General features: G+C 42.2%; 1 protein-coding gene and 1 long non-coding RNA gene across 2 annotated transcripts; one reads left to right on the plus strand and one right to left on the minus strand.

The window, feature by feature from the left end:
- The first annotated feature begins 33 nt into the window (after nt 1-33).
- On the plus strand, nt 34-7986 carry znf319b (zinc finger protein 319b). Its single transcript, XM_079680026.1, has 3 exons — nt 34-421; nt 1328-1433; nt 1521-7986. Exons 2-3 carry the CDS (start codon nt 1429-1431, stop codon nt 3385-3387), a joined length of 1872 nt encoding a protein of 623 aa, XP_079536152.1. The 5' UTR covers nt 34-421; nt 1328-1428; the 3' UTR covers nt 3388-7986.
- Nucleotides 7987-9746: 1760 nt separating this feature from the next.
- LOC307039077 lies at nt 9747-10789 on the minus strand. Its single transcript, XR_013808129.1, has 3 exons — nt 10578-10789; nt 9970-10030; nt 9747-9881 (listed from the first exon to the last, which is right to left on the minus strand). It is a non-coding gene; the product is annotated as an uncharacterized lncRNA (long non-coding RNA).
- Nucleotides 10790-10826: the final 37 nt, after the last annotated feature.

A 10826-nucleotide genomic window follows, 5' to 3' on the forward strand; every position in this document is an offset into this window, starting at 1 on the left:
GCATGTGCGTGCGTGTGCGTGTGCGTGTGTGAGCATGCCAATGAACTATTTGTTTATTCATGTTCCCGTGTGCGGACAGGGGCTCAGAAGCTAGCTGATAGCTAGCTAGCCATTTATAACAAAATGCATGTGTTTTCGATTGCTGAGAGAATGCCTTAGGAGTGGAATAAATGTATACGTGTAACGAGACCGTTTATCTGGCAAATTGGTAAACCGTGGGAGAATTTTACAAATTTGTATGACCCGCAAATTACATTTTTTCCGGCCCCCGGAGCACAGTGCTCTAACAGGAGAGCATCCAAGCACCGTTTGCGGATGTGAAGAAGGGACCTAATGTTATTTGGGGGAGCAACGCTAGCTAACATACTGCAGACTGTCATTTTATCGGGGATATTTTTGCAGGCTTGACTGGACTCCACAGGTATGTAAATGCTGTATTGATCTTGGCTGTTTACATGCACCACACACTAGCTAAGGTGTCTCTGCAGAAGTAGCTACTGGACTGTTATTTTCCTAAGGCTAGTCCGTTAACGTTAGCTCTTCCCTGCGCCTCTGTGGCTGAGTTAGCATGTGGCTAGGCTAGCTGGTTAGCCTACTGATCTTTGCCTGGAGACGAACAGGCAAATGTTCCACTTCTTTTTTTTTACCCGCGAGTCATTGAGCATTTGGATTTCTACTTAATCGTTTGTAAAAAATAACAGGTTTAATAATCATGTACATGTACGACTAAGCGTTAAAGTGTGTATGTTAATGAATGGTTCAATGCTGTGCAATTCTGCGTTCACGGTGCACATCTCAAGTTGTTTGAAATGGGGTGATTACAACAATGTCAAATGCAGTAGGCCCTACATGTAATTGTAAGGATGTTTTTCACAATACATGTCTTGTGGGTGATTCATTATGACTGATGCAAACAGGCTTTCAACAGTTTACCTCTTCTATAGTTGCTACAAGTAAACTAGATAGGAATAATCTTCTGTGTTATTTGTCTTGCTGCCTGCATAGTCTTGACACAACAGTTACCTAATATTGTAACACAGATCACAGTACTTATAGTAAGTAATTATTAATAATTGTGAACGTTTAATCCTGCAGAGTTTATCAAGAAAAATCATCAAAACTGATGTAGAAAATTATATTTGCAATCTTGAACAACAATTTTGAAAGCATTCTGCTACAACAATATATATATACATATTCATTTTGACCATGGTATACTGGCAGTTTGATCCGTGGATGTTGTAAATACAACATAATTTTACATCTTTACAATCCTTTGATTGCACATTGATGTTCTGTCTCACCTTAATTATTTTTGTTCATACAGTTACCAGTTAAATGCCACAAATGGAGTCAAAGTAGGGGGATTACTTCCATCCCTCCGCACAAGTCAGATCTCCACTCCTCTGGAAAGTTCCACTTGCTGAAATGGAGTGAGTTTTTTTCTCCAATTTTTTCAAAACACTCTAAAGTCTCAGCTAATTATTTAAATATGTTTCAATCTCCATTTCTCACCACAGTTGGGCCGCACCGGCTGCCAAACTGAATCCCTACTCCCGAGCCCGCATGCCCGAGGCCTGGCAGCAGCATGCAGTCGCTCCACCTCCAGTCGTCCACACCATACCTCCATCTGCTGAGAACGCATTGGGCTGTGCAGTGTATGGCATCGTACTACAGCAGGATGCTACGTCTTTACAGCAGCCGCAGCAGACCCAGCATGGACAGCACAGCCAACACAGCCAACAACACAACAGTCAGCAGCATGGAGGGGGGCAGCTCAGTCAGCAGCAGCAGCACCCCGCCCAGGCCCAGCAGAGCACCCTGCAGGTAGCAGCGGAAGCAGGACACAAGTGCGGGGCCTGTGGACATGATATCTCTCACCTGGCCAACCCACACGAGCACCAGTGCATGGTGAATCAGGACAGGTCATTCCAGTGCACTCAGTGCTTGAAGATTTTCCACCAGGCGACAGACTTGCTAGAGCACCAGTGTGTTCAGGTGGAGCAGAAGCCGTTTGTATGTGGAGTTTGTAAGATGGGCTTCTCTCTACTCACCTCTTTAGCGCAGCACCATACGTCCCACAACAGCACCAACCCAATGAAGTGTTCAATATGCGAGAAAACCTACCGACCCGGTTCTTCTGGCAACACCACGCCCACCTCAAATACTCCCCAGCAGCCCAGCAGCGACGGGGCGTCGGCAAGCAGCAGCTCATCCATTTTACCGTTTCCCTCGGCGCGAGACCGGCCGTACAAATGCTCCGTTTGCCAGAAGGGCTTCAAACACATGTCAGAACTAACGCGGCACGAGAGGGTGCACACGGGCGAAAAACCCTTCAAATGTGACACATGCGACAAGGCCTTCAGCCAGTCGTCCCATCTCCAGCACCACCAGCGGACACACAGCAGCGAACGGCCGTTCAAGTGCGCCGTTTGCGAGAAGAGTTTCAAGCACCGCTCCCACCTCGTGCGTCACATGTACGTGCATTCGGGCGAGCACTTATTCAAATGCAACTTATGCGAGCTACACTTCAAAGAGTCGTCGGAGCTTCTCCACCACCCCTGCCATCCGCAGGGTTCCCGGCCGTTCCGCTGCGCCACGTGCGGTAAAGGTTTCAAGCGTCCGTCTGACCTCCGGCAGCACGAACGCACACACTCGGAGGAGCGTCCCTTCCACTGTGACGAGTGCCAGATGAGCTTCAAGCAGCAGTACGCACTGGTGCGCCACAGACGAACGCACAAAGACCCTACGGACCGCCCGTTCAAATGCAACCTGTGTGACAAGGGCTTCATGCAGCCCTCGCATCTCCTCTACCACCAGCACGTCCACGGCATGGACAACCTGTTTAAGTGCGCCTCATGCCAGAAAGAGTTCAGCCAGTCTGGAGAGCTGCTTAGACACAAGTGCGGCGAGTCGTCCAACACCTCGCCAGACAAGCCGTACAAGTGCGACGTTTGCGGTAAAGGGTACAAGAAGAGTTCTACGTTACAACGGCATCAAAACTCTCACTGCCAGGAGAAGCCTCTAAAGTGCTCCCTCTGTGACCGCCGATTCCTGTCATCTTCAGAATTTGTCCAGCATCGATGCGACCCGTCCCGAGAAAAGCCGCTGAAGTGCCCTGAATGCGAGAAACGTTTTAAATACTCCTCGGACCTGAACAGACACCGGCGCGTGCATACAGGAGAGAAACCGTACAAATGTGGTCACTGCACCAAGGGCTTCAAACAACGCGAGCACTTGACCAAACACACAAGCACACACTCCAGAGAAGGGCAGTTTAAATGTGTTTGGTGTGGGGAGCGTTTCAGTGACTTATGCTCTTTGCAGGATCACACAGTGCAGCACACAGCCGAAGGCGGTGGTTACCCGGTGCCAGAGTGCTTATAAATACTTTTTCTCTTAAACAGACAGTCCCCAAACTGTTGTTGTCTTGTCCCACATTTGCAGGATATGATTATTGCATTCATTACAACATCAAATGTTTGATGCTTTACTTTTGTTCTGACCCTGTCATTCCATCAGATAGTTTGGAGTTTTCAGTCTGCGCCGGAAGATGTTTAGGCGTTCTGCTGTCCTGATTTCAATGGGGAGCTCATTCCACCATTTTGGAGCCAGGATAGCAAACCCACGTGTTTTTGCTGATGGGAACTTGGGTCCCCCTCGCAGTGCAGGTGCAGCGAGCCGTTTGGCCGATGCAGAGCGGAGTGCACGTGCTGGGGTGTACAGTTTAACCGTGTCCTGGATGTAGGAAGGGCCAGATCCATTCGCAGCATGGTACGCAAGTACCAGTGTCTTGAAGTGGATTCTAGCAGTTACTGGAAGCCAGTGAAGGGAGCGGAGGAGCGGCGTGCTGTGGGAACATTTTGGAAGGTTGAAGACCAGACGAGTCGCTGCATTCTGGATGATCTGCAGAGGTCGGATGGCACATGCAGGTAGACCAGCCACCACAATCAGACAGTTCTAACAGTAAAGAGGCAACAGCCACTTAAGCTGCCATTGGCCAAACTTAAATCAGAAAGAAACAGGTGTCATAATTCAGGTTGATGCATTAATACTTATGTCCCACCTAATTGAAGGAAAAAAAAGTTATTTCATTAAACTGTCTTATGTGACAGCTATAGTTTTGAATTTGGTACTTTAAGAGGGCCTATTATGCCCAAAATATCCTCTAGAGGGAGTTTCTCTCCCACACACAAACTGATAGTGTCCACTAGAAGGGGTTCATTCTCTTGTTATTTCTTTCTCTCATATCTCTTCTCTGCTCTTCAGTTTTTCCATTCATTTTCCTCTCATCTTTGCTTTTTGTGTCCTCCCGTTCCTGTCTCAGCCAGTTCAGTATCAGAAGACTGGAGATTTGACGAATGCCTCAGACTCAAAATGCTTTAGGTTATTATCTCCCTACAGTAATACAGAAGCAGTGTTTCTACTCTTTCAGGCCAGTGACTCTCTTCGGGTTTTAGTTAGGGCTGTACCAAATGTAGGTTTTTTACATTGGCAGCTTCTGTTAAGGTTTTCCAATGAAGCTTCAAAAGTCAATATCATATTTTATGAAGGCACCACCCTGAACAAAAAAAAGTATTCTTGATGGAGCACTTCAATAAATCCCCCAAAATATAATCCTGTTATCTCTTTTTTATATCGTGGTTCTATCATTGTAATTCATGGTGCTGTTAGATAATACAGGTGCACTACAAATACAAAAACAAAAGCTGTGCAGCATTTGAATGTTAATGTAACTTTACAAATTAAGTTTTGGGAAACTATTCAGTACAGCCCTAGTTTAAGTAAACTTTTAATAAAGTTTATGAAGTGGCCAGAGTTTTAAGATAATTGTCCTGCCCTAAATTTGGATGTATCAAAACAACAGTGAAACAGTGCCCAATCTCAAAGGTATGTAGACTAGCAAAGCAGCTGAAGAAAACTATTACAACAATTATAATACCACTGTTACCCTTCATTCCTTTATATTTCACACAAATATAATGCTCATATTCCTGCAGACGTCCGTCGTGTTCAACCTCTTTGTACTGAAAATATCCAACTTTGGTCATACGCTTCCTGTCTCAGCCTCTACATACTGATGTGTGAGTGTCCATTTTCTTACAAAAGCAACATTATGTATGAACTGTTTTTTGTATTCTTGCTACTATTTACCATGTGAAATGTTTTTTGGAAAATGTTGTTTTTGTATTCCATGTTGTGATTGTACCGGTGTGTTGCAGGGAACCTTAACAAGCTGTGTGTGTGTGTGTGTGTGTGTGTGTGTGTGTGTGTGTGTGTGTGTGTGTGTGTGTGTGTGTGTGTGTGTGTGTGTGTGTGTGTGTGTGTGTGTGTGTGTGTGTGTGTGTGTGTGTGTGTGTGTGTGTGTGTGTGTGTGTGTGTGTGTGTGTGTGTGTGTGTGTGTGTGTGTGTGTGTGTGTGGTATTCTGTCAAACAGGGAAATCAAGACTGTAGAGAATTGTATTAGAAATGTTTCAGCAGACCTGCGCCTTTTTGTTTTGTTTTTATATATATCTATATATATTTGCTAACCTTCCTGGGTCTGCTGTTTTTGTTAAATATTTTGAAAGAAATATTAATACCGTTGTTACCTGTTACATGTTGCGTTGAGGTGGATGCTGTGTCCTACCAGATTGAAAGACACCTTCCTGTTCTTCGAGTGCTATGAGATTGTATTTGTGCTTTAGAAGCCGAAGTTGGTTAAATCGTCAACTGTGATCGCTATGTTTCCCTTAACCTCAACTTTTTGAATCATGGTTTGAATGCAGTATTTAATGCAAAAGGAGGAAGCCAAGGAGATTGTTTATTCTGGCTTGCAATTATTTCGTTTTTAGCATCAAAGCCCTCTGCCCTTCATCATCATCCGCCATTTTTATTTCCAGAATCTGGCAATATAAGACTGAAAACGAGATCAAGAAATAGTGTTAATCTTTAAAGAGCCTGTGACAGCCTCCCAACAACTGTAGTGCAATGAAATATTGGGCTACTAGTCATCTCGAACCGTCTGTTTAAAAAAGAAGGTGCGATACCGTTCCGATAAATATCAATCATTTCGAACATCGCGGGGAAATTCCTTCGACTCATTTGGAAGTTTTGGGGGAAGCCGGAAGTGACGTCAATGCGGGAATGCTTCACTGTGCAGCGAGAGAGCCAAACAAGGACAAAGTGTGTGGTCATGCGTAGAAATGGTGAATTACTGAGTTTAGGCACGTTAATAACGTTTTAATGAAGTTGACTACAGTATATTCATATTTGTCAGTGCTTTCATGTCAATTCGGCGAACATAAACATAAATGACCGTGGTGAAGATGATGATTAAATTAGGATTAAAAATCGGAAGTGAGAGCTGCTGAATTTCCTCCCGTCGGATGTGATATAAAAACAAATCGATTATTTTTGTAGTTGTAAACTCAAGTGGATTACACTGCATTTATTAGTGCTTGCATGTCAATTCGGCGAAACATATGATACATTAAATTATCGTGAGGATGATGATTTAAAAATCGTTTTTTTAGCCGGTCTGCATTTACTGAAAACAAACCGATGCTTTTTGTAGTTGTAGTACACCAACGTGGATTAAATGTGTGTTTTTTTTTTACCACAATGTTGGGGAAATTAATGGATAAAATGCACGGATTATTATTATTATTATTATTATTATTCGCACTCCGATCGGGACACTAGGTCCACCGTTTCTCTGCAGCGAGGCTCCCCCCGTTTACAGTTTACGTGGGCTGGGCTGGGTGCTGTGGCGGACTGGCCATCGGGACGAATCCCGGTGGGCCGGTACCGAAGTAGGCCGGTCGGATAAGTCACTAGCACATCCCCCACTCCCCTCGTTGACAATTTACTGGCGGTACCGAAGTGGGCCGGTCGAGAGTCCCGGGATGATTTTTAGTCCCAGTCCACCACTGGCTACATGACCGTATGACGCACCTAACTCCTAAACTTCTAACAGATACAACATAAACCGATCCTTCAGCCTCATATGAGCTCTCAGACACGTTCAAAATTAAACTGTCATCGCTGTCTGAGCTTGCTGCTGTGTGCGCCATCGTGTGTTTCCATGCAGATGCTGGGATCCTGAACGGTGCAGCTGGAGCGCTGTGCCCGCAATGACGTCACACATCATTTGGCTGGACTTGAAGAATCCCCGAGAAGATCCAGAAAATGGTCAACATTGAAGGGCAGATTAATGGTTATCAAAGTACAAATATCCAAAATCAGTTCAGTAACGGTTTTCAAGGGGACAATATTTACTCAAATTTATGGTTTTGGATGATGGGGGAAACTCGTGTCACAGGCTCTTTAAAGAAAATCTTTATTCCTTGGGATCAGTTAAGGATAAAAAAGGCTTCAATTTATTTATACGGTCGCCAGAGTACAGAATGTACAATTGTCTTAAATCAACTCAAATTATCAATAAGGGTTGTTAATGCCAAGACTAAATGTGTGCTTTTCAGTAGGCGGACTCAAAGTGAGGAATAATAAAAAGTAAAAGGAGAAAAAAAATGCGCTTGTTAAATCTGGGTTTAAAAACCCCATCCCATATCCAACCCACAGTCAGGGAAAGGAGAGTAGTATCTCCTCTTTAAGCACAAATTCAATAAATTCACCCCTCTTTATTATAACTGGTGGTTTCAATAGATAAATAATCAGTTTACCCCTCCTACAATCATCCCTTTCTTTTACAGTTCCACTAAATAACCCGTCGGAACCCGGTGTCTGTCGCTCTCTGCATGCTTGCTGTGTTAGCTCCTGTGTTATGTTCCTAGGAACTGGGTCCCCCCCCCTCCTCCTGAGCACTGTTCCCTCCTATAGCTTTTTCAATTGTAAACTGTACTTTATGTGAATGATGTTGAAAAAAAGAAAAGGAAAAAAACATTGTGGCGACGTACAGTGTGTATACATTCATGCTAAAACTATCTGTATGTATGTAGCATTCAACTACACACAGCACTAAAAAATAAAACTTTTTTCCATTTATACTCTAGTTGAGAGATTATTTAAACAGAAAATGTGTTATTGTGCTTCAAAATAATTCTTGAGATGTTTTGTTTTTCTCACACATCCAAAACTGCACCAATCTAATTTGAAATCAAAACTCACTTTTTCCAAACATCTTCTAATGTGTGATAAAAGTTAATAGTTTAACATTAAATAATTATAGTGTAAAAACAGTTAGTCTTTTGTATGTTTTAAGTGTTGTGTTTTTCATAATTTTTGTATTGAATTTTACATTCTATATGTAAAGTGAATGTGCCTTATAAATTACATGTATTATTATTATTTGTATCATTATTACTTGAATATTTAATAATAATAGAAGTCAGGGGCGGTTCTAGGGGGGAGGGGCAAACAGGGGCCAGTGCCCCCAGGGACCCCCCTGTGGCCCCCTCCAAAAAAAAGGTTACAATATCACGATTTATTGGAACTAAATCAAATCAGAGACCCGGATGTACAGTGGAGATAAACTGTTCATTACCTTATAAAAGCAAATACTGTTTATGTTTTTAAATTCAATTGTCACTTAAAGTTACTAAAACAAATAAAAGCAAACAAACACAGGACTGTAACTTAAATTTACAAAAAACAATTACCGTATTCTATGTTTATTTTACACAAGTACTTTATACTGTCGTTGTCTTTTTATTTTGTCCCTCATGAAATAACCAGCGCCATATAGAGAGAAGAGTTACAACAACGGAAGTCCAAAATGCTTGATCGTCACGTGGTTCAGGGAGACTCAATAGTTCCCTGGAAGTTCGTGGTGGGACATTTGAATGCATGATTACCGGAGATAGAACTACGATTTTTGGTAATAAGTAGTGAATAAAGGTTTTGATTTGCAATATTCATACAACATATCGATGTGTATGTTGTTACATCAATATTTAAAAAAGTTAAATTTGCTAATATTTGAGGATTAAGATAAAATAAGAAGTACTTTATTGATACCAATTTGGGAAATGTTTGCTTTGCAGCAGCAAAAGACAAGGCATTGTACATTTTAACTGTCTAGTTAAAAGACTAGAATTAAACAATCGAAAATGTAAACATCTCAAATAGAAATAAAATAGCAGAAAATATACATAGTGTGAACAGCTATCTTACCTGTTAACATATACATGTTAGGCTAACGTTGCCTTGGTTAAAGAGCCTGTTGCTGTTTTTTATTGCTTTGAATTCTTTAAAACAAATATTATCTTCTTAAACTTGTATGGTAGTCAGGAGCATCACATCCTAATATTTATTGATATATTTAGAGGGAGGGGATGAGAAGGAAGGTTTCAAAATTCTGATTAGATTCATTTCTACCATTTCTTTAAATCATGGTGGTTTCAGTAATCCCCTGGTAATTGAGGACATAAGTAATCTAAATGAGTGATGTAATCTTTATGACTTTCAGAAAGGACAGGAGACCGACAGGTGCCTATCAATGATTGTCAACTGACAGTAAATAAATGGAATTCAATAAACATTGAATAGCATGTCATGCTGTTTGTGCCTTTTCCTCCGTGTTGTCCTGGCATATAGTCTCCCCCATGGTTTGCTGTGCTGCCTGGGGATGCTCCAATCGCTCAGAGAAAGGAGTATGAATGTAAGGTTTCCCCACTGACACAGAGATGAGGAAAGAATGGCTGGCTCAAGTCAGCAGGAGCAATTTAACTATCACAAAAGACAACAACAGCAACAACATATGTGAGGTAATCATATTTTTCACAAAACGAAGGCCACACCATTGGGAAGCTTAATGTCAGTTTAATAAAAATAAGGAACAGGGAGAGGCTTGCAAAACTCTGGGAGTTGAGACTCAGGCTCAGGGTGAGGGTCTTATTGCAGGTCTTCAGGCTCCATTGAATCCCCCTGGGGTTCTTGTGCTGTAAGAGGGAGACAAAGACAGGAGAAAGGGTTAGATACATCTAGCAACCTATAGGATGGGAAATTGCTGACCTATTTGAAACTTACCTTGTGTTTTCACTCTCACTTAAGTCCCTCTCCCTTTGCAATCAATCCAAAATCAGCTGAGCTGCAACATAATACAGAGAGGTAATAATTAACAGAATCACAAGGACATTATCTGCTAAAAACACTCACCCATAAGTTAAGTTTTTGTTTACTGTTTGGAAGTCTCAAATATGTACTCTAAATCCAATAGCGATTTATCACAAAATAGCTCTCTTCCTTATTATTGTGTAACGTAACTATATTATACTAGCTTGAATTCCAAGATGGATATCCTCATTTCACCACCTCCACCCGCTACAATCACACGCCTCAATTTTATATTTAACTAATATGTAACTCCCTCCACCCCGGATAAAAGCACGTTAAGAAACCCCTTTTCTCTAATTCCACAACGTTGGAGGAAATAACAGTAAGAGAACGGATTAATAGGCTGTTCGTGGTTAACGTGTGTTGCTAACTTTATCCGGTATCCTAGCCTAATCTGTTATCTGTAAAAGTAAAATATACTGATTTAAGGGATAATCCACTAACATCCTTAAATTCACATGTTAATTTGAGTCAGATCTGCTGATAATATCCGCAATATAAATATTTAAACGTGTTCTTACCTTTAAAAGTCCATCACGAACGGTCTATTATGCTGCAACTCTACTGCGCTGCTAGCCGCAGATCCTCTAAATAGTTTCGGAAGTTAGCGGCAAGCTAACTTCCGGGGAACTATTGAGAGGCTCCACGATCCGCCATTGCTGTAAAAAACTGGTCCATTGGAGTGAACGGAGATGTCGTAACTCTTCTATTATATGGCTCTGGAAATAACTGGCCCCAGCCTGCACCCCCCCCGCCCCCCAGTAAAATTG

The sequence above is a fragment of the Notothenia rossii genome (assembly GCF_949606895.1).
Source record: "Notothenia rossii genome assembly, chromosome: 5".
NCBI classification, from domain to species: domain Eukaryota; kingdom Metazoa; phylum Chordata; class Actinopteri; order Perciformes; family Nototheniidae; genus Notothenia; species Notothenia rossii.